The 23,743-nt window shown below is 47.2% G+C and overlaps 7 protein-coding genes across 11 annotated transcripts in view; 1 reads left to right on the top strand and 6 right to left on the bottom strand.

The window, feature by feature from the left end:
• The window catches only part of LOC6734332 (synaptic vesicular amine transporter), a 19,570-nt gene extending 6,094 nt beyond the window's left edge, over positions 1-13,476 (top strand). For 2 of the 3 annotated variants that reach the window (XM_016182125.3, XM_016182126.3), the window contains 5 exons: positions 6,429-6,599; positions 6,664-6,802; positions 6,931-6,989; positions 7,052-7,647; positions 7,765-8,383. In XM_016182125.3, coding sequence (XP_016027407.1) covers positions 6,429-6,599; positions 6,664-6,802; positions 6,931-6,989; positions 7,052-7,647; positions 7,765-8,262 — 1,463 coding nt within the window. In that variant the 3' untranslated portion in view covers positions 8,263-8,383. Of the gene's footprint in view, positions 1-6,428; positions 6,600-6,663; positions 6,803-6,930; positions 6,990-7,051; positions 7,648-7,764; positions 8,384-8,480 lie in introns of those variants that run through there. The other variant, XM_016182124.3, reaches the window with a different exon arrangement.
• LOC27206167 lies at positions 349-1,430 on the bottom strand. The gene has a single exon (XM_016167995.3). It carries the CDS (start codon positions 1,290-1,292, stop codon positions 870-872), a length of 423 nt encoding a protein of 140 aa, XP_016027411.1. The 5' UTR covers positions 1,293-1,430; the 3' UTR covers positions 349-869.
• Positions 3,229-4,892, bottom strand: LOC6734333. The gene is made up of 2 exons (XM_039292808.1): positions 4,567-4,892; positions 3,229-4,373 (listed from the first exon to the last, which is right to left on the bottom strand). Exons 1-2 carry the CDS (start codon positions 4,706-4,708, stop codon positions 3,391-3,393), a joined length of 1,125 nt encoding a protein of 374 aa, XP_039148742.1. The 5' UTR covers positions 4,709-4,892; the 3' UTR covers positions 3,229-3,390.
• On the bottom strand, positions 9,187-11,398 carry LOC6734331 (putative uncharacterized protein DDB_G0271982). The gene is made up of 2 exons (XM_016167993.3): positions 11,259-11,398; positions 9,187-11,193 (listed from the first exon to the last, which is right to left on the bottom strand). Exons 1-2 carry the CDS (start codon positions 11,272-11,274, stop codon positions 9,371-9,373), a joined length of 1,839 nt encoding a protein of 612 aa, XP_016027409.1. The 5' UTR covers positions 11,275-11,398; the 3' UTR covers positions 9,187-9,370.
• On the bottom strand, positions 10,992-19,918 carry LOC6734330 (protein lin-54 homolog). 2 transcript variants are annotated; one of them, XM_016167991.3, is made up of 6 exons: positions 19,782-19,918; positions 16,862-17,051; positions 15,356-16,800; positions 14,387-15,297; positions 14,173-14,312; positions 10,992-14,105 (listed from the first exon to the last, which is right to left on the bottom strand). In XM_016167991.3, exons 2-6 carry the CDS (start codon positions 16,890-16,892, stop codon positions 13,780-13,782), a joined length of 2,853 nt encoding a protein of 950 aa, XP_016027403.1. In that variant the 5' UTR covers positions 16,893-17,051; positions 19,782-19,918; the 3' UTR covers positions 10,992-13,779. The 2 variants fall into 2 exon arrangements, with proteins under 2 accessions (XP_016027403.1, XP_016027404.1); XM_016167992.3 differs by lacking the exon at positions 16,862-17,051 and having other exon boundaries at positions 19,782-19,910.
• On the bottom strand, positions 17,240-19,057 carry LOC6734329 (elongation factor Tu, mitochondrial). The gene is made up of 2 exons (XM_016167990.3): positions 18,915-19,057; positions 17,240-18,858 (listed from the first exon to the last, which is right to left on the bottom strand). Exon 2 carries the CDS (start codon positions 18,827-18,829, stop codon positions 17,360-17,362), a length of 1,470 nt encoding a protein of 489 aa, XP_016027405.1. The 5' UTR covers positions 18,830-18,858; positions 18,915-19,057; the 3' UTR covers positions 17,240-17,359.
• Positions 19,158-23,724, bottom strand: LOC27208757 (guanylate kinase-associated protein mars). 2 transcript variants are annotated; one of them, XM_016184313.3, is made up of 3 exons: positions 22,046-23,723; positions 19,782-21,990; positions 19,158-19,728 (listed from the first exon to the last, which is right to left on the bottom strand). In XM_016184313.3, the coding sequence occupies exons 1-2, from the start codon at positions 23,574-23,576 to the stop codon at positions 20,732-20,734; spliced, it is 2,790 nt and encodes a 929-aa protein (XP_016027401.1). In that variant the 5' UTR covers positions 23,577-23,723; the 3' UTR covers positions 19,158-19,728; positions 19,782-20,731. The 2 variants fall into 2 exon arrangements, with proteins under 2 accessions (XP_016027401.1, XP_016027402.1); XM_016184314.3 differs by lacking the exon at positions 19,158-19,728 and having other exon boundaries at positions 20,545-21,984; positions 22,046-23,724.
• Positions 23,725-23,743: the final 19 nt, after the last annotated feature.

The following is a 23,743-nucleotide window of genomic DNA, read 5'->3' as shown; positions in this document are numbered from 1 at the left end:
AAAGTGGAAAAACTATTAGCTCCATAGGAGAAGTTTCCACCCAGTTGACAGGATAAACGGATGGGAAAAGGAAAAGGGAAAAGCGGCTGGGCTTTTAGCGTTTGACTGGCGGCATTTCCACTTAAGTGCTTTCCCGATTCGCGCACAAGGTGCTGAAGTGAAAATTGCCGCAAATACATTTGATTATTACATTTGATCTCTGCCCCAACGCAATTCCCCCGCTTTTCCACACCACCCCCCTAGATTTTTTTTTCTCGCATAATATTGTCGTAAATTAGATTTAGCAGGGATCCCGTGGAGATTTATATGGACCATGGCGCTATCCGTTTGACTCGATAACAAATGGAATATGCAATAAGCTCTTGTTTTATTGAAGAAGATTGAATAATAGTAGCTTAAATGGGGCTTACTTTGATCCGGGCATGTTCTGGATTTATACTTAGCCAATAAAAGGAGTATTTTGCATCGAAATTGGTTGAACTATGCAAATTGATTGTTTTTAGTGAGATTTGAGGATGATTGGAATGGACTTACAGCTTACACGTTAGTAATACTTCTTAAAACTACATATATTAGAATTATTTTTTTATTTAAAGGGAGCTTGGATTATTTCTTTACTTTGTTTATTACTTTTTTAGGGGTAATTAGCATCTGATTAATTTAAAGTGAAAGTAGAAGTATTAAGTTTATAGCACCAAAAAGAAACACTAGTTCTGGCTTTTCACAGATATTATATATTAAATATACCGAATTGAATGTTGGGGTCCATCCAAAATATCCAACCTATCCTAACTTAGACTAAAAATGTTCAAGACTGCCTTTCAACCTTGCGGACATCACAATGATAGAGTACTCATAATCCACGGGCATTACTTCGCTTGCTTCTGCTGGTCGAGGAAGGCCACATCCACCGTCTCCAGCTTCTCCAGACAGACGCCGGGTCGCCTGGTAGGCGTGGTGGCCAGGGATCGAGACTTCGGACCAGTTCCACTTGTCGCCGGCGGCAGAAGCTGATCGAATCCGCCGGATGCGTCCTTGGTCAGTGAGGCGCTTCTGGAGAAGGGAAAGTAGGCATTCAGCTGACGTTCCAGCACATCCTTGTTGATGCTCGTCTCCCAGATTTGCTTCTGTATGATGCCACTGTAGCGAGCCTCAAAGCTCTGCTGATGGCGCAGCAGATCCGACGCTCCAGATCGACCGCCTTTATGGCGTTCCCGCGTCGGTTCGCGCTCGCCAGGTGTGGGCGTGGCCGGCTTAAGGGGACTGCCCAGGGAATCCTCGTCGGTGGACATGCCACTAATGGCCGGAAAATTAAAGTGCGCCGTGAAAAAAACTTTGCTCGTTAGGTGGCCAATAATGGGGAAAAGTGGAACTCCAATCGCCGCGAGAACCTGCCGCGTCCGTTGCAGAAACGCGAATAAGTCACGGCAGGCGGAACGACTTGTCTATAAGTCCGTTTAGGCCTGTTATGTGTGCAATCCGAAATACACCCAATATTGTTGCGCATTTTCATTCTGCCGTGAGCGAAGGAAGCGGGCAAAAGTCAAACGTCAGGCGGGCCAAAGTTTTTTTTCTTGCCTCCAAAAGTAATTGCTCCCCCTTTGTCTTTTCGCTTGCCTTGAAGTCGAAAACTTTTCCCCGTGTTCCGTTGGCCACGGATTCGGATTCCGTGGCTGCCACCCAACCAGACCCATTTCCAGAAAGGTCACAATCGTGCGGCTTTCTCGGTGTCGTTTCGCTGTCATGCCAGACGCAATGACTCATTGAGCCCTGCGCTTATCCCCCACCATCTGTAGCTATTGCGATGTATCTCCAAAATGCACAGAAAATAAATCTAATGAGTTGGGATTACTGTCCTTATATGAGCGAATTCTTTAGGATTGAATATCACCTCCATGCTTCCGCTTTTTTTTCTATAATTTTGCCTTGATGGATTTCCTTTTTACCTGTATTAAGCTGGTAATATTGAAATCGAATCTAAACACCGACGCGTCAGTCATAAAATAATACGATGACGACGACAACGACAACTTGCCACGTGTGGCAGGTGGATAGTTTAGATTTAGGTGTTGCATGACGCTTGATGGATATCCAAGGCATCTCCTTCGCAACGGTTGACGGTTGTTATCCCATCAGACTGATGGATATGTAATGTCCATAATTAGTTTACGACCGCTTAGGTTTTAACTATAGTAAGACCCATAAAAATAGTTGACAAGAAAAGTATCTTTAAGAAAATACAAACATGTTTTAAACTGAGCTAGATATTTTCATAGCATTAACCCTTTCTTTTTAATACAAGTGTACATTTTTAAGGCCTATACTAAGAGTTATAATACTTCTGCTTTTTTTAATGAATTAACTTTACAAGTAATGCCTCGATTCCGTTCCAAACTTAAACTCACTGCCATTCTGCGCAAAATTACCACATTCATTAGGGTAAAACTTTAACTTCAACTTTATGCCATTGTTAAACATGCAATATTACCACAATTACATTGATTACGCTCCATTCACGTGGGAATCCCCGCAGGATCACCCGCCCCCGCAGGCTAATAAAAAAACGCAAGAATCAACAATGAAGTCAGAAGCGAAATCAAAACAAAAGGAAATGGGCGTGGCACATGCCGCCGACTTTTCGGGGTAATCCAAAAATAAACTTACCAAATTCGATAAAAAGTAACAAACAAAAGAAACTTTCAATGGCAACGGAACAAAAACGAAAATCAATAAAACCAAGAAAAGATTGTGCGATATTAATAAGTAGTCCTCCGAAGCACAAGAAATACCCTTACAAAAATAGGGCAAGACGAATTTTTGAAGGCACTTGACTTGTAAAAATAAAAATAGAATTTTATAATGCCAAAAAATAATGGTACATTTACACACTATAAATTTGTTATATCCATTTTAATTGGTATTCTATTTTTTTAAATTTTATAGTTGCGTTTAGAGTATACCAAGTCTGCGAAATTTTCCAATATAGCTTGCTGTAGTAGTCTAGCTATTAACATACTATATTATTAAGTTGTTCTTGACAAAATTAACCTTTAGTTAGTACGGTTATTTTGGGAAAGGATAAAAATTAGAAGTTTGACAGCTGCCTAAAGTTTAGATATATATATCAAACAATATCTTTCCAAAATTAAACGCACAAACGACGCAAAAGTCAGTGAACCTTGGCAGTTTATTCCTATTTTACCCATACCAATATTAGTGATATATTACTTGCATTAAAAAGGGAAACACATAAGAGTTTCTTTTTATTCATAGTAAATTAGTAAAAACAAGAAATCGTTCTAAAAAGTTCTAGAAATTAAATTACATTTTTAGTTAAGACGTTTGTTGTATCGATTACCTTCAGACAGGTACTTCAAAAAGTAAGAGTGACTACAACTGGCACAACTCACTGAAGCTGGTGCTCAGGGTATCCTCGCCAGAACCACCCATGCCACTGCCTGTTGTGGAACCCGCTGCCAGCAGACCCTTCTTGGGCAGACTGGGCATGAAGATGTGCAGCTGTTTCCGGCTGTCCGAGGTGGCGGATGAGCCCATTCCTCGGCCACTGAGCGGTGGCGTACGGCTGTCCTCCGGCAGTGGGGATGCAGTGGCTCCGCTGTACAGGCGCGCCGAGGCCAACTGACCAGCCAATCTTCTCGTGGTGCTGGCACTGCTGCTCAGCGTGCAGAGGTCGATGTTGCGAGCGGGTCTATTGAGGCGCACAGGCACGCCCTCCTTGTTGAAGATAATGGTTATGGGCTTGGCATTGGAGGCGGACACGGAGGAGCTAGTGACCTGTGGGGCAACGGGTGGTGGCTTGGCGCTGGGCTTCCTGGCCACCGATCGCTGGTGATTCACTGCCGCAGCCGCCACGCGCTTAAGACTCATGCTGCGATGGTGACTGCGCTGCATCCGCTGGGCTGATCTGGCCAACTGGGCACTACCACTGGCCGGCGGAGTGACCACCTTCTCCTTCACTATGTCAGTGCGTCCTGCCAAGTCCAACCAGTGGAGTACCCTTTCGGCCAGACGCTCCTCGGGATTATTTGCCGTCGTGGAGAGCGTGCTTGTTGCATCCTGTAGCGAACTCCTGCGCGACTGGTGGTCGATGTGGTGGTGCTCCATGTTATAGGTGCGTCCGCGACTCAGCAGCCAAGCTCGTCGCTTCGACTGGCGACTCTGCTGGCGCTGCTCTCCTCGTTGACCTCCACCCGTCGAGGGGGCGGGGCCCGGACGCCCACCCAGGGTGGGCAGTGACTGTTGCTGCTGCAGCGTCAGTTTGGTGGCGTCCAAAAGGTACTCGTCCAGGTACTCCACACTGTCCTCCACGGACTGCTCGAGTATCTCGTAGGATTCCGACTGCTGGTAGTTGCCTGAAATACAGATTTTAGTTATTATTAGTTATATTTTTCCTTGTCCTTATAAATGGATTCAAAAATAACTTCAAATGTTGTATAGAAACATCCTTTGAAATTCCACTTTTTCTATTAAAAACGATGTCCAACTATGGGTTTAACTTTATAAAGGACCTGATTTCGTTTAGATATAAGATTATGGAGCACTCACCTCTCAGTCTGGTCTTCTGTCGCTTCCAGCGCTGCCTCTGTCGCGGCTCGTAGTCGAGGATGAAGTGGCGCCTCCCGATCGCCTCCTGCCACACGGAGCGCACAAACAGCGGCCTGCTGGCCGACTCCCAAATGGGTCGCATTTTCTCCCGCTCCTGCCGCGTTTTCTATGGCTAATTAAATCCTGTGCATATTAAACGGATAAACAAAAGCGTACTCCAGCGTCCCCAGTTTGGGCGTTGAGTTGTCCTCTTCCTCGTCGCCGGTGGATGACTGGTTGCTTCGCCAGTTGCCGCCTCACTGCCGCTTCTGTTTGGCTTGACGACGACGACGCCAGTGTCGCCCGGCATGTCGAAGTCATGTATCTGGGTGACCTGCGGACGGAGCCACAGGGCTGCGGGAAATGGTTCTAAAACGGTTAGAAGCTATTTCAAAGGAGTGTCCTTGCGCCAAAAGCTAGTGTATTTGGATAAAGAAAGCATAGAATTCTTTCATTAGAAACATGCTTCTTACTGGATTTAAAATAATCTATGTATATTAGAATCCTAATACCGTATAGTTTTCTATTCCACCTGATATCCCATGAATCTATCACATTTTCCGTAGCCCTGAATCCTCGATAGTGACTGTTTGTTTGTCTAGCTGCCCGAGTCGCCTTCCTTTTGGCATTGCGGTTTAAGTGTCTTCGACACGCGAAATGCAACCGAAGCGACCGAGTGACTTCCGCTGGCTGCTCCACCTGCCCCAAAAAAATCCACCTTCTAACCCCTAACATCCCACGCCATCCACTTTCTGACCCCGGCAGCACGTGCTTTTTCCGAAATTATCATTTTTATGTCAAAAAAAAAGAATAGGGAGACAGTTTAATGAGTTGTTGGGGCTGTCAGCTTGGGGAATTACTATGCAACATTTTTTTTTTGCCGGCAGCACTAAATTCGCTGCTTAATCGCCAAGTGGTTAACCCCAATTAGTTAGATGTTGCCAAATTTGCATATATTTCCGGTTGCATGGCACAAATGGCATGTTGTTGATTCGTCCACATGGCCGACATATGTGACAGTTGAGTGGAATTCCAGGTCAGTTGAGACTTCCACTTTCGCTGAACTTTGGCACGAGGCACATGGCACGGGCACAGGCTAATACCAAACTTTGGAGTTCAACTATCCATCTAGCCAACCAACTGTTTAGACCCAAACCCCAATCCCATCGAGCATGAATGGCACTCATTAAACAAAACCTCCAAGCTGGCAGGCCATACATATATGGTTATGGGCTGTCAGTGCGATAACCACGAATAACTGGCTGCACAAGCAAACAAATTACCCCAACAATACTTCAAACTCGGCACACACTCAATTGAAAGAGCCACTCCGCTGGGAGCCAACCTCTGACCTCGGCCTAGCACTTTGGCAGGAAATGCAATTACAGTGGAGCCCGTTGAGTGGAGCTCCAGAGTTCTCCGGGTGTTGATAATAAATATAAACAGAGTCGAAGCATGCAATAAACAAATTGAATTTGCCCGCCGGAGACGACGAAAATTGCATGCGGCTTTATGCTAGACATCGCAGAGTCCATTAAACGCATCGTTGTAAACGTGGCGTATGCGCAATTTTGCACTCTTTCCCCTCAATTTTTGGTTGCAACTCAATTAGAATCGAGGGTGGGCGGTAAAGGGGGGCAATCTCTGCCAGCGGCAAGGCAATTACAAAAGTTTCTGGTGCCCGGAGAACGCAATTACCAACCGGCGGCCTGGTGAAAACTGCGCCCAGGGCGCACAAGAGCGTTTAGGTTAATTGTGAGCAAATTCTTTTTGTTGCAATCAAATTATAATGGTCTCCATTTTGCCCAAACCCCACCGCTTAGTGCCCATCATACCCGAGTTCCTGTACGACATACGACATCCGGATGCGCCGCTCGACAGCTTTCCACGCACACCATTAACGTCCAACGTTCCACCGCCACCGACGCCGTGTCCATGCAACAAGGATGGCAGCGAGGCGGCTCCGCTCGAGATCTCCACGATTAGTCCGGAGGGTAAGTGTCTACGTAGCCGCTAATTGGCCAACAGTCTGCAGCGCAAGTCCTTGAATATCCACAGAGAACGAGACCTACTACCGGGAACTGGAGGAGCGGCACAACGAGCTGGTGGGCGAGACCGTCGAGGTGGGACTACTGTTCGCCTCCAAGGCGTTTGTCCAGCTGCTGGTTAACCCAATTGTTGGACCCCTGACTCACAGGTAAGTTCCATGAACTAATGGGATTATCATTGCCTTACATAGATAGATTGCAAGAAGATGAAACTGATTTGTGTCTTTAAAGTATTTATACTTATTACCTTCCTGATCACATATTATTACTCCTGCAGGATTGGCTATAGTATTCCCATGTTTGCTGGCTTCGTGATAATGTTCCTCTCGACGATAAGTAAGCTCCACTGGTAACTCCTCAGCACTAGAAATGGTATTGAACCCATATCCTTTTCCCAGTTTTCGCCTTTGGACGATCCTACCTGGTACTGTTCGTGGCGAGGGCACTGCAGGGGATTGGATCATCCTGCTCCTCGGTTTCCGGAATGGGCATGCTGGCAGATCGGTTTACGGACGACAAGGAGCGTGGTAATGCCATGGGCATAGCACTGGGAGGATTGGCTTTGGGCGTGCTCATCGGTCCACCATTCGGTGGGGTGATGTACGAGTTTGTGGGCAAATCGGCTCCGTTCCTGATCCTGGCTGCCCTGGCCTTGGGCGATGGCCTGCTGCAGTTGTTCATGCTGCAGCCATCGATCCAAAAGGCCGAAACGGAACCACCCTCACTGAAGAGCCTGATCAGTGACCCTTACATTCTGATTGCTGCTGGTGCCATCACGTTCGCCAATATGGGCATCGCCATGCTGGAACCCTCGCTACCGCTGTGGATGGTGGACAACATGGGCGCCACTCGCTGGGAGCAGGGCGTGGCCTTCCTGCCCGCCTCCATCAGCTACCTGATTGGCACGAATCTCTTCGGACCGCTGGGACACAAGATTGGACGATGGTTTGCCGCCTGCTTGGGATTGATTATCATCGGAGGATGCTTGATATTTGTAAGTATTCCTTAGTTTATATATAATCCAATTTTGGAATTTAAGTAGTAAAAATCGTTATACTCAATGGTGTTTATAATTATAATATAATTTTGATTTTCATTTATCCCTATTCAGATTCCCATGGCCACTTCGATCACTCATCTGATCATACCGAATGCAGGACTTGGCTTTGCCATTGGAATGGTGGACTCCTCGATGATGCCGGAACTGGGCTATCTGGTGGACATCCGACACTCGGCGGTCTACGGCAGCGTTTACGCCCTGGGTGATGTGGCCTTCTGTGTTGGCTTCGCCGTGGGTCCGGCCTTGTCCGGATCGCTGGTGAAGAGCATCGGATTCGAGTGGATGTTGTTTGGAATTGCCATTCTCTGCTTCATGTATGCTCCACTGCTGACGCTACTCAAGAATCCACCGACCAGCGACGAGAAGAAGGTACGTATGGCCAGGGAGGCGGCTGAGGCAGCTGCAGCCGCTGCTGCCGCTTCAGGGGAATCCTCTGGAATCCCCCAGCTGACCGCATCCTGCCCGGCCATCATGCATGGTACATCTGTTCCCGATTCGGATGCCGAGGCGGGCAGGACGAACGAGGCGTACGAGAGCGAGAGGCTTTGAGTCTCGATACATTGCTTAATTTTAATTTATTATTATTTTTCGTATACTTAGTCATTATCATTGTTTTTAGCCTTAAGTTCAGCTTAATTTGTTTGTAATAAAACTATTAATTTTTATTTAAGTCGCTGCCTGAGTTTCATTTTGCACGATACAAAACCATTCTAGGAAATGCGTTAGACTAACCCATACCCTTTTCCACTTCATTTCTGTGATTTCAGTCTTTGATCTATGGACGCGATCGGGCTCAGGTACGTTATGTAACCTACCAAAACTACGAGGAAGACGAATAAACAAACGATTTAACTCCAACGCAATGTTGCCAAAAGTGCAACCAAAAATCAAAAAAAAAAAGGGTAATAAAATCAAGAAAAAAAAGCGAAGATCAGAGAGTAACCGTAACCACAACCAACAATATCAGTAATATCATATGAAATTCCAATCCAAATCGTTATTCTTGTTCAATGTTTTACCCAAGTTGCACTATAGTAATATACCATTGATCATATCAAGAAGTAACCTCCCCCAAAAACTTTGCACATGTTGAAGTAGAGCACAAAAATTTGAAAAGAGAAAGTTTAGTGAAAGTAGGGCTCTGCAATGAGCCAGAAGTTCGATGAGACGGGTAGGAAGGAAAAAGTAAGTGAGGATCCTAAGAACCCTACTACATATTGGAGGCAATTTAGTGGCCAAAAAGGTTTGGAAACTATCTTAATTTATTTTTTGGAAGTACAGATATATCATATATCGACTGTACGAAGAGCTTAATGAGCTTGTGAGAGTCCTTCCTTGGAAGACTCTACTCCCAGCAGGGAAGGATTAATTGCCGATCCAACAAGCAGACGCCCGCAATTGCAATGATTTAATGGAGGAATCCCAAGGAGCGAGGAACATATAGAAAGTATAGTTTGGAATATTATTTTCGGATTTAGTTTTGTTAAGAATATTTAAAAGTCAAAAAACAGCAATGATACAACTAATTTTGGCGCTATTCTAATATAGAAAAGTTAGAGGAATATATGGGCATCTTCTGGAACAGGCTAACTCTATATTCTAGAGATGATCTGTTCCAAAAATCGCACATATAATCCCCCACTTTTCCCTTATATTATTATAAACGCATCAAACGCAGTTTATCCGCATACACGCTGATGTTAACCTGACAGGAATCTTGGCTTTCCTGGCTGCTGCTCCTTTCCGCGGGCGCTGGAGATGATCCCCTCATCCTCACATGGTTCAGACTGAAGGCTAGATCCGTATCCCTGGACCGAGAAGTGGTTATCCTAATGGGCATATTATTCAGACAGGCGACGCAGGTTTGGTTTCCATTTAGCTGCTTTTGCTCGCTAACGTGGTCATTGGATGAACGCCTCATGCTGCAGTTGCTCCGACGCCCGGTCGTGGTCACTGTGACATGGACATTGCCATTCGAAGTTCCCGAACTACTGCGAGCTAGATCTCTTGGAATGGTTGGAGTAGTTCTAGGCTGGGAATTGGGATCAGGGGTTGAACTACGTCTGTAGCAGCGGTTTGACCTCCGATTTGGAATGGATGAACGGGAGGTGGGTGTGGACGGAGCTGCTGAAGAGGGTGATGGGGAGCTGCTATTCCGGGTAAGGATCGGTGGGGGAGTAAGTGAACGGGTAGCGGACGAGACACTTCTAGAATCCTGACTTACTCTAGTCTTTCGTCTTTCTTTCGGCCTGGTCGGATTCTCCAATCTCCGTGTCCTTCGGGATGACAAATCACAAAAGGCCATTCCGGGCAAACGATCATCAGAGGTGGTTGTGTACAAGTGCGAGGTCATTGGAACCGACGGTCGGGGAGGTATGGGCTCTTGACTCAGTAGATCCATTTGCTCCCGACGAAACTGCTCCTGGAGGGCACACAGCCGCTCGTATTCTCTGTGCCGCTGGGATTCCCGCTCCAGTTCCCGCAGTCGCTGCCTCTCGCGCTCCACTTCCAACTCTAGGAGACGCTCCTCATCCCGCAGACGCTCCAACTGGCGGAGCTGCTCACGATCTCGCTCCCGCTGGCGGGCACGCACTCGCTCCTCCTGAAGCTCCCTCTCCTGCTCCAAGCGTCGCTCCTCCAACAACTGTCGATCCCGCTCCCGTTCTCGTTGGCGCTCCGCTTCCCGTGCCTTCTCTCTCTGCCGGAGCTCCCATTCCACACTCGTCCGAGGTTTCGTCTCGCTCACACTGAACTTGGACAGTCGCTTGTCGATGCCAAAGGTTCCACTGGATCTGGGCGTACAGCGCACCGGCTTGGACTTGCTCCTCACCTTATCCGTATTGTTCAGCAGATAGGCATCCGTTGCGATCTTGATGCTTACATTGTTGTCCACCTCAGATTGCGAATCCACACTGCAGATGTCGATGCTGATCCCGCAGCCGCTTCTTCTGTTCTGCAGATGGGCGTTGGAGTCCATGGAGAAGGTGGTGGTTGAAGTAGGAGGCACACCGCCGCCAGCTGATCGTCGAAGATTAGTGCTACTCTGGCACACAGTCGTGTTGCTTGGACCCCGTCTCATAGCCTCGTAGCGCACACTTTGACAGCATGTCCTGAGGAGCGGGGAATCCGTGGCAGTGGGTGAACGTCTCGTCTGCGGAGCCACCGGTACACTCTGTCTCCCCGGCGTTGTCACCGTAGATCCCAAGGGCATATCCATAGATTCCAGCAGTAGCCGACGCCTATAGGAGCTAGTTTGAGGACTCTTTTTTGCCGGAATGTACTCGGGATCCTGGCTGAATCTGGGATTGTGGTAGAAGGTCTGGAAGGAGGACTTCTTCGCCAGTGCCGGCGGAGTCGGTGGCGTAGGTCTTTGATAGTTCTGGACCGGATAAAATGGCTTGTCGGCATAGCGAAAGTTGTATGAGTGAATTTTGAAGGGATCTCCAATGAAGACGTCACTCGCCTGGCGGCGCGAAGGATCTGGGACAAAAGAAGGCCCTGGGAATTAGTTTTGACAGTGCTTTGAACATGGAACAGCAACTCACTCGGTATACGATTCATTTGGAGCTGATAATTTTGAGTTTTCCAAGGTATGCGAGTTCGAAATTAGCGTGCCAATCATATAAATAGGATTTTTTTTAGAAAATATTCAAATGAGTCCAAATAAATAATTTTTTTTTCATAGGTCTAGAACCGAAAACCCAGGTAACTTTGGTTTTCGGTCCTGTCTATATGATTCTCGCTACTGAAATCCATTAAAACTTTTTGGCAATACGGCGTAGAAATTGGACGGAATTAATGGGCAATTACTCCACAACGGAGGCCCGCCTTCCTTAAGTAAATCAATTTCATATTTCAAGTTGTTAAAGTTAAATAAAGTATCTATATAATCATTGAATCTTGTAAAATTGTTGCCCACATTAGCACACACACAAGTTATCTGACGAAAAAAGGGAATATTTGATAGGCTTTTTGGTGCCAAATGGTACGTGGAATATAAACACCATTCCATAGAAACTGAAAATATATATAGGGTATATAAGCGTTCACAATTTTGAATAGAAGTCTTATTTTATATTTTAGTTTGCACTTATCTAGTGAGAAATAAAGTCGCTAAATTGGGTGTTCTACAAAATTTAGACATATATAATTATATGATTATAACTTCAATTCTTCCCACCCAAAGTTTCGGATCTTAGCCCATAAGTATTACCGACTTTGTTTCATCACTTCAACAGATCGTATTGGATCGTAAGGATATTGCCGCAAGGCACTTGAATGGCTGCAAGTGTCCTTAAGCGTTGTGATCACCATGTAAAATCCGCTTTAAAACTAATGCCACTCTTTATTGGGCCATGAAAATCATTATTTTGAACGCATATAGCCCGAAACAATTCTAATCGAAGGTATTGTAAAGTAAACTATAGCTCTGTAATGGTCGAAAATGGTTCAAGAAAGCCGACAAAATGTAGTTAATCGCAGGTATACAATGAGGTTATATTGACAAACTGTATATACGAATAGCTGAAATACTTGCTGATTATCATCGTTGTTCTATTGTTGTGAAAGATGAATTACTCAACTATAATAATACCCTAGATCCATTCATAGCACACCAGAAATTCTACGCTGTGTTCGTTATGACCTTTCACGCTTTGAAGAATTGCCGAATTCAATCATGCAACACGCGTTTAACAACTAAGGTACACTCTTCAATGATTGCATATTACGACAACCTAAGAAAATAGACATTGTACAGGGTATGCAAATCCGTACGTACATATACGATATTTAGCAAATGGTTTTGTTCGGTTTTCATAAAGTTGTTGTGTAAGTTTATGCTTTAGCCCCCCTTCTGGGGGCCCAGCATTCAATATAAACGTGTGAATTAGACAATATAGCTTCTAACTGAATAGTTCAGCATACTCTCAATACATATATATTATGCGTAATCAAGTCGTTATTGTTGCCTAACTATGTTCAAATGTTGCATAAGTGTTACGTAACTAACAATTCAAACAAAAAGCTGGTATGGGGTCAAACAAACAAACAATGCTAATGCAACTAACCAAAGCGTTTTGTGCACAGTATTCAAATATTCAAAACTATCCTTAAATCGATATACTAAACGTTTACTGTATGTATTTGCTAGCTAAGATAACCGCACACACATCTCTCTCTTCAAAAAGTTCGTATTCGAATGACCGCAAATAAAACCTATAGTTTAGCGCGAGCATATTAGTCAAAACAGTGTATGAAAAATATGTATAACAGGGCATATATTAATTAGCATAAAACAAGCTACTAACCACGTATATGTACTATAGTCCTTTAACGATTATCACATTTTTACTCAAACTTACATACATACATATGTACTCATGTCATGCCATGCCATGTTTATAGGGTGAGAACCGGGAGAAACCAGAACACAAACATACTTATATGCTATTTATACAGACCAATGATGACCAAGTAGAATATATAACTATACTTAAAATGAAACTACATATATACGAAACTAAATACCTACTATCAATACAATCAACTAATATATGCATTACCTATACTGTAGTCATTCGACATGTGTTTATTTCATAGAGATATTGCTAACTAAGCTGATACCGATATTGTGAAAAACCAAATTAAATTGCGTTGAGTTTAATATACTCGCCCATCAATAAATTTGAAACAATGCAAATGCAAATGCAAAATACAAATATGTAACTGAAGTTGTTGGTGAATAAACAAGCTACAAAACAACACAACGTCTCTTTTCATTTGTGTTCAATGGTCATTAAACTTTATTAGGTATCTAAATTATTTACATGCAATTCAAGGAAAAGTTTACAACACAATTACAATGCTCGGCCAAAAATTAAAATGGCCTTATATCTGAAATTCGCTATGTATGGTATATACATTTTGTGTTTAAATTATTTTAATAGGGTAAACACTTTACTTTAAGGTCAACTTTTAGAAAGCCAAAATTAGAATATGGTAGGAGAAAAGGTCAAGAACTCTTTGAACTTATAAACTAATTCATGTGTGACTATATTTGCACGCCTAAGAAGAAGGCTTGGACTCGTCTATCTGTGAGGTTTCGTGCTTTTCCTTGGCAAAGGCGATGATCTGGGTCAGGCTTTCGCCCATTTCCTCCAGCACCTCGCGCTCCATGTCCTCCACGGCCACATTCTGTTTCTCGTGCATCACAATCCGCGATATCATGCACATGACGGTCGCCTGAATGACATCGTCCGTCAAATATATATTTGCGTGATCCTCGTTCGATTGCTTGTTTTTAGCTTTGTCCTTTTTCTGACCCTCGGCACCCATCAATCCGTCCAGTGAGTCCATGTCCACGTCCGGACGGTCTTCCATGTTTCGACAACCTAAAGAATAAGTTGATTGATTCAGTTAGTTTGAACATAGATAAAACAGATTTATCAGTTCACTTACCAACGCATTTACATATGCTGGTGCAGGGAATCTTTGCCTCATAGCACTCACAATAGTTCTTGAGGCAGCCCGATCTTTTGCAGTTGCAACCTTTGTTATGCAGTCGCATGTCACCTGAATTGGGTGCCGTAATTTTGGGTCTGTTTAAAAAAAAGGAAGTAGTTAAAATTAGCATCTTTGGAACTAATAAGCTTTCCCTTTCAAATAAACTTACTTAAAGGCGCTGGGGTTGCGATCGAGGCAGCTGCGAATAGCGCGCTCCCGTTCCACCTCGTAGTCCAGATTGTTGCAGCAATCCTTGCAGGTGCAGTCCTGACAGAACTCGCCGTTTGCGAAGCAATCGCAGTAAAGCTTTAGACACTGCGACTTGCTGCAGTTACAGTGCTTTCGCCGCGAAGTCATGCCGCCCAATGGATCTACGGCACCGGCTGCTGCCGGTGTTGCTGCGGGTTTTAGGACTTCAAAGAGCGGCTTGGCGGGCACGTCGGCCTTCACCCCCGGAGGCAGTGTCGGCAGCTTTGGCTCGACCTTGATCGGCGACGATTGTTCGGTAGGCAGTTGCTGCTGCCTAATCTTTTGCTTGGCCTGCGCTTGGAGTTGCTGGTGCTTGGACTGCTGCTGGGCACCCATATGCTTGAAGCGGTGCTGTTGCGAGGAAATGGATGGCGGGCGTCGCGTCTTGTTTTCCACATATCCAGTGTATCCCCGTCGCATAGCACTCGTCGATGATTGGGGCACACCCGAGTTACAGATCATGTACTTGGCCCCATTGCTTCCAGTCGTTTGAACATAGTTGTAGATTTTCTTTGGGGAGTTGGAATTGGGACTTGTGCTGCTAGACACCACACGCTGTACATTCGCTGGCCGATTAATTAGTTTCTGAATTGGCTGGGAAGCTGCCTTCTGTGATCCTTGCTGCATGGTAATAACGTAACGCGGCTTTTTGGCCTCAGGACCCGCATCGCTGCTGTCGCTGGCTTCACTGCTGGCCGAGGCCGATTGCTTTAGCTGCATATTGAGATCGGTAAGACGGTGTTTGCGTGGCAACTCCTGGCTGCCACTCGGTGCGCTGCTGCTAGCCGCACTGGCTGGCTTTGAGGCGTTGGTGATGGCGCCCGGCGCACGCTTTAAAGATGGAAATTGAGTTAGAATGAAATAAATATGTACCAACACAAGTACCAACCTTTGAGACCAACGTCTGCACGGAAGGGAGCGGCACAATGCTGCCGCCCATTGATCGCATTACAATCTTGTTGGTGCTGCCTATGGGAAGGTTTGCCTTCGATGCGGCTGCAGATGGAGCTGCTGCTGCGGATGTTGTAGAAGATGTGGCAGGAACACCAGTAGCAACCGGTGGCCGCACCACAGTGATCTTCTGAGTTTGCACTGTTTTCGGCATAGACGTTGTTGCACTTGTTCCGGCGGCACTCTTATTGTTGTTCAGGACACGTACATATTGTACTCCTCCCTTGCCAGGCATTTGAATAGCGTGCAATCCGCTCGACGTGGAAGGTGTCTGTCCGCCCGTCGTGTGGGTTGTCGAACTGGTGGCACTCGCATTCGGTGACAGCTTAATGATGTTTTTGTTGGATACAAGAATCTGTTTGCCGCCACTTTGAACCAACATCTTGCCCGGTGTTGCGGATGCACTGGCTACAGAGCCCGTCGCTGTCTTTACAGGAGTTTCTGTTCTAACCACTACCTGGCCAATGGGCTTGTTGAGCACCACATTTCCCGAGGGAGATAGTTTGACAGAAGTGGAGGCAGAGCCTCCTGGCGTGACTGTGGTCCCAGTTCCCTGTTTGGCGTTCATTAGCAGCGAGGGACCAGCCTGATTGATCTTGATAATTTTGCCATCGGCAGTGCGCACCACCTGAATTTTGGTGGGCTGTGCCAGAGATCCGGACGTGGTTGCCGGCGTGCTGACAGTCGACGCCTTCGCAGTGCCTCCGGCCAGCGGTTGGATGCCCTTTATGGTGATGGCTGTGCCGGGTACCGAGGTGCTTGCTTTGGGAGGAACAGCTGCCTTGACCAGACCCGTGCTTGCCATGGTCACGCCCTTAGAAAGAACTGCCTTCTGGATACCAGAAGGCGCCACGAGGCGTCTTATACCACTGCTTGGTGACCCTGTCAACGCAGTGCTGCTTTGTGTTCCAGGTACAGACTTCTGGACAAAGATGACTTGGCCATCTTTCGTCCTAATCTGGGTCAAGTTGCTCAAAGTCTTGGTTATGCTGCCCGGTGTGGATTTGGTCGCTATGGTTGTGCTACCGATCTTTAGCGTACTGCTGGGTATTGGTTTCAATTTGTTTAGTATCTTTACGTCTGTAACTTGCGCCTTGGCCGGAGGAGTACCACCGGCAGTCACCACCTTAATGGCGTGCGACTTCAAAACGGTTAGTCCGGGCGAGTTTAACCTCTTGTCCTCCAGTATGTGGACCACGTTCTTCTTGAACTGCGGCGTGTTCAGGGAATCGTTGGCCGGATCGGCCAGATCTTCCCCGCCGCCATCGTCTTCCTCTGAGTCCAGGGCTTCAATTTCCATGTGCTGGGAACTCTTGTCCGACGTTGGCTCCAAAAAGTCTTCAAAACTTAGCTCCGGCAATGGCTCTGTGTCGTCTAGGGAATCTGCGGACAAAATAAGTTATTAATTACTTTGCAAACAAACGTTTACGATGTTTGAATCTACCGGTCAAGTAGTCTACGCGGTAGGAAGTCATTTTTGCCAATTTTCAAATCAATTTCAAAATGTTCTTTATCATCAGCTGCGCTCAAGGCGGTTGCAGCAGTGTTGTGAAATGTCGTAGTCAGATTATTAGCGGGCTTGTTTGATTTTATCGGATCCATTTCGATACCAGTCTTTTACGGATGCCGTTAACCTAGAGCGATAAGCAATCGATGAGTGGCGCCTAAATTAAATATTGCCCTTTATCAATGATTAAAAACTGTGATTACTTTATATAAATGTATATAAGAAATATAATAACAAATATAAATCTTAAAAAGCTGACTATTTTAAATCCAATTTAAGATCCCTACTAATATTCCAAGTTTTAAAACTTCGCTGTCCATGGGTGTTTGTTTATATTTTACTCGATTGTGATTGGAGCGCCAACAACTTATACAATATGCATAAAAATCGCTTAAGAATATGATTTTAGTTAATGACTGACGGCGTTCCGGGGATCTACTTCTTAGCCGCCTCCTTCTTCTCGCGCGCTTTCTTGCCCTCCGTCAACTCGGATCGCTGCGATTCAGTCAATGGGGGCAGAGTGCTGGTGACGACACCAGTGCCGAGGGTCAGGTTTCCGTCACGCAGCGTGAAGCGCTGTCCCTGCTCCAGGACCATTGGCCGGATGAGGCGCAGAATGAGCTTGGTGTCTTCGCCGGGCATGACCATCTCCTTGTCGGGAATCTGCACCTGCACGGCGCAATCCCAGGTGCGGGAGAACATCTGCAGTTGGATGAAGGACATGAAGGGCTTTGTGCGGCCGCCTTCATCCTTGGACAGGATGTACACCTGGGCCTCCAGCTGATCGAGAGCCTTCACACTGCCCGGCTTGCACATGACCATGCCGCGCTTGATGTCATCTCGCTTAACGCCGCGCACCAGAGCGCCCAGCTGATCACCGGCTTGCGCCTCCTCCAGAATCTGGTGGAACATCTCCACGCCCGTCACCGTCGACTTCAGCACCTTGTTATAGCCCACGAACTCGCACTCCATGCCCTTCTTGACCACTCCGCGCTCCAGGCGACCAGTGACGACGGTGCCGCGTCCGGGAATCGAGTACACATTCTCAACAGGCAGCAGGAAGGGTTTGTCCAGCTCGCGCACAGGCGTGGGGATGAAGCTATCCACCTCCTGGAGCAGTTTCAGGATCGCCTCCTTGCCAATCTCGGGGCTCTTGTCCTCGAGGGCGCACAGCGCCGATCCCTTCACCACAGGGATCTTGTCACCATCATAGCCCATCTCGGTAAGCAGCTCTCGAATCTCCATCTCCACCAGGTCGACCATCTCCTCATCGGCGGCGTCCACCTTGTTGATGAACACCACAATGTGATCAATGCCGATCTGCTTGGCGAGCAGCATATGCTCGCGGGTCTGGGGCATGGCACCATCGGTGGCGGCCACAACAAGAATGGCGCCATCCATCTGGGCTGTACCGGTGATCATGTTCTTAATATAATCGGCATGTCCCGGACAATCTGTGTGGCCGTAGTGACGCGTCTCCGTCTGGTACTCCACGTGGGCTACATTGATGGTGATACCACGAGCCTTCTCCTCGGGCGCATTGTCGATTTCATTGTATTTCTTGCTCTCGGCCAGCTGCTTGTCGGCCAGAACCTTGGTGATGGCCGCCGTGAGTGTGGTCTTGCCGTGATCCACATGGCCAATGGTGCCCACATTGCAATGGGGCTTGGTTCGCTCGAACACCTTCTTCTCGTTGGCATACTCGCGAAGGTACTGCTGCATGTTGCCGGTCCTGGGCGCAGCAAGTAGTCCGTTTCTCTGCCAATCCTTGCAGGCAGTGGAGGTGGCAGTGGCACCCGCCATACGCAGCATTCTGGCGGAGCTCATGGCGCGCCGGCTGCAGCGCAGGGCCAATGACATGGATGCGGTGGACCGGCAGACGGCGGCGGCAAATGCATGTGACATGGTTCTGGGCTTCCTATTGGCGCTTTTAACTAAAGGTGTGTATTAGAATCTGCGCTACGCGATGGATAGCTCCTGCTGCACTTACGAGTGTAGATTTAGCTGTCCTGGCAGGGGGTAAAAAGCCTTTTCACAGGTCGAAGAAAATCTTACGGCTCGAAATTGCGTAAACCCTGAAATGTGCTGTGCGCCAGAGTTGCCACCTCGTGGAGGTTGTCCGAGGGCCACCCACTTATCGATACATTAAATTATTTTCAAACAAAAACATTTTATAATGGTAAAATAATTATAAAGAATTAACCTAAGTTAAAGAAGCTTAAACGGTTATATATTTACTTTGAAATAGAATTATATATTTTGTTGACTACCACTTTTGCATAAGAACATTGAAAGGGGTGGCAGCCCCTTGTTGACGTTATTATTTGTGCGCGTTTTTTTCCACCCATTAACCACCCATCTCAACAACTCGTCCGAACTCATAAGATGCACCAAAGCCTAAAATAACTTTCTTATTAAATTTATGTGCTTGCCCATTCTCTAATTGCACGTTAGCATACTTTTTACAGTGTAAAAACATTTGCCCCCAAGACTGTACCCCACTAAAACACCAACACAAACATACAAACGTCCATGTGTGTAACACGCTGTCTGGCAACGCAGCGCCTTGGGATGTTCCCAGATCGTTAAAAGCACTTTTTCGTTTCGTCAGCAGAGTGCAAAAACTTACGAAAAATCTAAATTCAGACCCATTGCCAGATATATGCAAGCCGCAATGCAATATGGACAAATAAGTCCGCTTGTTGATGTTGGGGCAGAGGGGTAAACAAGCGATGGGGGAGCCGCAAATCGAGGAGATCAATTTGCGCGCCAGCGAACGGCCCAACTGCCATGGCGAGTACACGCTGTACCAGAGGTTGAAAATTCAATTTGAAATACGAAATGATCAAATCCTTACCCAAATTTCCGCCACTAGTGTCCATGCTGGGTGTGTACTGTGTTTGCTGTGCCGCTGGGGTTAGCGTATTGTGTGTTGGGCCTTGTTTTGAATGCAGTGCGCGGTGACTGCGGACAAAACAAAAAGGAAATCTGCACACTGGGAAATGTGAATGCGTTGAACTCAAAGGGCGTCGCGGGCGAACGAAACGGTCGCGAGGCGGTTAGTTACTGCGGTGAGATGCGCGTCGCGATATCACTGCTATTTGCACTTTCATTTGGCGGCCTTATCAGGGAGTATTTACAATCGAGTGCAACAGCGAATTCAAAATTCAATTTAAATTGCCGTCGAGTGGTCTTTCTTTACTTTTATGAATCAGAGTGGGACCGTAGCGCAACCGTTAAATTATACCGCCATACATACTCAGATATACTGAAATTTGCTTAGGAAATACTGAAAAATACCTCAAAATTATACGGAGCCATGAAGGTGAAAGACTTGGGTAATATGTTACCAAAGACTCATACCAAATCTAAATTCTTAAAATTTATTTAGACAACTTGAAAAATGCAAATATTTTGATATTCATTTTCTGAAACACCAAATTATAAAGTTTGGTCTGTAAAGTTTTAGTAGTTGAGTTGCGTAATAAAATTTCTGTGTTGTGGAATTAAATTGTTCATTTTAAATTTCGATCCCCTTTCAATAAGAAAAGCATTTCAAATTTATTTATTCTTCTCTTTTTTATTCCTTCAACTATGCTAATTTTTAAAAACAAGGTATGTTAGATAATTAAAAATAAAATAAGCTTTCATTTTCACAGAACATAATCGTCGAACATTTAAAACGCCAAATGTAATTTTCAACATCTTAACGAATTAACACTTAATGGCATCCGCAAAAAAATATTAAACTAAGAATATAAAAGTATAAACAATTCCACAACGGACTATTGCTGTCAATAGACAACACTACATAAACTCGGAGGAGGGACGCAGATTCACCCGCCGGTTGCGCAGCGTGTACGTGCGAGGAGTTGCTTCATTTCCCTGATTGGAATCCCTTCCGGGATTCTGCTCCAGGGATCTGCGTTCCGTGGAGGCCTCCAGCGACATGTCCTCCTCGCAGTCCTCCAGCTTGTCGGCGCCCACCGTCTCGTCGTTGCTAATGTTTCCCTCCTCGTAGGTGAACTGGAATCGCCGTACGCTCTTCTTGGCGCTGAAGAGCACACCACGGTTCTGCCGCTTCGTGGTGCCGGGCGTCTTGAGGATGGAGGCGCGCGGCTTGGGCGGCGGCGTCTTGGCAGCGTTCTGCTCGGCGGCCGCAAGGATCGCTGATTTCAGGAGCGCATTTGGCGCAATCGACTGACGCCCTTCGCCGGTGGACATGCGGAGTACTGTGCGGGCGGGCGAAAAGGATCGGCGATTGCGAACTACGATTACGCGAGGCGAACTGTGGCGCGTGGACGTGGAGGGCAGGCCATCCTCCAGGATCGACTCCTCCACCTTGGTCTTCTTCATGTTGGCATGGGCTTTGCGGAGGAACTGCTGCAGATTGCTGCTGGGCTTGGCCTTCGATTTGATCTTCATGTTGCGACTTATCGTGGGCTTGGGCTTCGGCTGTTTGGGTTCCTCGGCCACTGCATCCGGATCCAGCCAGTCGTTGGCCTTCCAACGCTTCAGGTTTTCGAAGCGCTTGTCCACGTTCTCGCTCTGCAGGCGCAGCATGTCCCACCAGCCCTCCAGATCCTCAGCCTGCACCGGTTTCGAATCCTCGCTGCCATCGTTTGGCTGACGGTTCTTGCCGGTCGCTCCAGCCTCGCAACGATCGATCAGGCCGCTGAACTGCATCATCTTCTTGGTGGTCAGCAGACGTGTTTGGCCGATGGTCACGTTGATCATGTCAATGCCGCCCGTTTCCTGCAGCCGTGCCTCATTCTCCTTGCTGTACGCCTCCCATTCAGCGCAAAGCGCTTGGAGGCGCGTGATCTCGTTTTCCAGCTGCAGTCGGAAGTACAGAACCGATTCGATGGCACGGCGAACTTCCAAGGGCGATTCCTCATTGGACAGGTAGAAGCTATTGCGTTTCTCCTTCTCACAGCGCGAGTTCACCTTTCCCCGCGAGACACTAACAAACGGACTGAGATAGTTGGGCATTCCATTGGATTCGCGACGTGGCGGTGTCTTCGTACCCTCTGGCACCAGAGTGGAATCTCCACTGTCTCCTGTAACTAAAATGAAAATGTGAGTGAGTTTAAGATTGGAAAAGGCGTATCCCAAACTCACCCGTCGTCTGCTGAGGATCCAAGATGAGCGAGTCCTCCGCCGGTGAATTTGCCACTGAGTAACGCGTAAAGTCGAACTTTTTCTTTGCCACCGGTCCGGACGCCTCTTTCTTAGCTACCGGCAGCAACTGCCTTTTGACCGAACTTTCTCCTTCAACTTTGACCGGTGCCACCGGGCTCAACAAGATGCTGTCGCCAAACGCCTCCATTAGATGACCACTGCTATTGTTCGACTTGCACTGCGTTGATGTGGCCTGGTCGATAAAGGGATTATGGATATCCTCTAGCGGCGTGTGAGGCGGTATGTCTAGCGTGGCTGCCTGCAGCAACTCGGCTTTGAGCTGAGGAAGCTTTCGCACGTTGCCCTGAAGCCTTGTGTACTGGCTCTTTACCTTGGTGGCCTTCATTCGCATGGAGTGGCTTGCTTCCTTGCTGGTCGCTCCAGCTGTGTCCTTGAACTTGGCCGCGGCACCACCTCCGCCACGAATAGGCTGTGGTTTCACGACATTCGCCCGTCGTGTCACTGGTGCCCTGTTTCCCAAAGGTTTCTCGAACGGCTGGGACAACACATTGGGCAGTCTAGCTGTCCGTGGTGCCAGCGGCGCAGGTAATCTGGGCTTTGTGCTGACCACTGGTGGCTGTTGCCGTATGCCTGGCGTTTTCGCTTTCGTGACTGTCGCTGGGGTGGGCCTGGGTATGGTGGTAGTGATCTTCTTCGCTTCAACCGCAGGCTGCCTTAGACTGATAGGTTGCTTCGTTGTGGTGGGAATGGGTCGCGCAGCTGCTTTTTGCCTGGCCAAGGCAACCGGATTGTTGTTTTGGCGACTTGGAGGCACTATTTTTGTTACAGAAGCAGCTGATTTATGCCTGGCCAAGGCAGAAGATGCAGTCACGGTATTGGATGACGGAGGAGCTGCTGTCACTTTGGCCGCACTTGGAGTTGCAGACGTTGGCTTGAGTATTGAAGGTTTAATCGGTTCTGCGGCTTTGGCCTTGCCCGTGGGATTGGCAATCACGTAGAGGGAACACCGCTTGGTAGGCTGGAAACCGTGAGTTGCCTCCTTCTGCTTTGCAGAAGCCAGATTATCGGGAACCCGAAATGTTTGCGATTTGGGCAAGACCTTTGATTGTTTTACGGTCGGCACATTGATGGCTGCGCCTCGACGATTCTGGTCTTGCTGCTTATGCTCTTTGGTCTTGGCTGTCTTCCACTCCATGTAGCGTTGTAAGTAGAGTTTCTGGCGGGAGACCTTCGGGTTGGATTCCTTCTGCTGTTCTGCGGGCTTCGTGTCCAGCTGCTCCGGACTCTCCAGTTTGGGTGCCACATTTTCCTGGGGCAGAGCAGCTTGGGTCGCTGCCAATTGCTTCGTTTTGACCGGCGTCGGGCTCACGCTGATGATGCGATTCTGGTAAAAACAATCGTCCCTTTTTTTGGCGCGCGCCGCATGCAACCGATCCCTGTTCTCCTGGCAGTGATTGCGCGGGCTCAGAACCAGCGAATGCTCCTTGTACAGTTCCTTGTGGCGCTGCATTGCGACTGCTGTGACGGATGGGCGAGTCAAGCTGAAGGGTCCGGTTGGAATTGAATCGTAATGCTGACTTTTCCGGCGAAGCGTCTCCTGTTTTGATTTTTAAAATGGCGAAGCGTCTTGCGGTGTGACCAGGTGAAGGAAAACTACGAACGCCCTGCGGAATGCCT

Source organism: Drosophila simulans, chromosome 2R (genome assembly GCF_016746395.2).
Source record: "Drosophila simulans strain w501 chromosome 2R, Prin_Dsim_3.1, whole genome shotgun sequence".
Classification (NCBI taxonomy): domain Eukaryota; kingdom Metazoa; phylum Arthropoda; class Insecta; order Diptera; family Drosophilidae; genus Drosophila; species Drosophila simulans.
This window is presented reverse-complemented; position numbering and strand designations above follow the sequence as displayed.

Bases quoted from the DNA above. Each gene is read 5' to 3' on its own strand.
- LOC27206167 (XM_016167995.3), bottom strand. From the start codon at position 1,292: ATGTCCACCGACGAGGATTCCCTGGGCAGTCCCCTTAAGCCGGCCACG.
- LOC6734333 (XM_039292808.1), bottom strand. From the start codon at position 4,708: ATGCGACCCATTTGGGAGTCGGCCAGCAGGCCGCTGTTTGTGCGCTCC. The intron at 4,374-4,566 runs GTGAGTGCTCCA...TCTGTATTTCAG, and splicing joins ACAGAAGACCAGACTGAGAG to GCAACTACCAGCAGTCGGAA.
- LOC6734330 (XM_016167991.3), bottom strand. From the start codon at position 16,892: ATGACTTCCTACCGCGTAGACTACTTGACCG. The intron at 15,298-15,355 runs GTTGGTACTTGT...CCATCTTTAAAG, and splicing joins TGCAGACGTTGGTCTCAAAG to CGTGCGCCGGGCGCCATCAC. The intron at 14,106-14,172 runs GTAAGTGAACTG...CTTATTCTTTAG, and splicing joins CAGCATATGTAAATGCGTTG to GTTGTCGAAACATGGAAGAC.
- LOC6734329 (XM_016167990.3), bottom strand. From the start codon at position 18,829: ATGTCACATGCATTTGCCGCCGCCGTCTGCCGGTCCACCGCATCCATG.
- LOC27208757 (XM_016184313.3), bottom strand. From the start codon at position 23,576: ATGCAGCGCCACAAGGAACTGTACAAGGAGCATTCGCTGGTTCTGAGC. The intron at 21,991-22,045 runs GTGAGTTTGGGA...TTTTCATTTTAG, and splicing joins GGATCCTCAGCAGACGACGG to TTACAGGAGACAGTGGAGAT.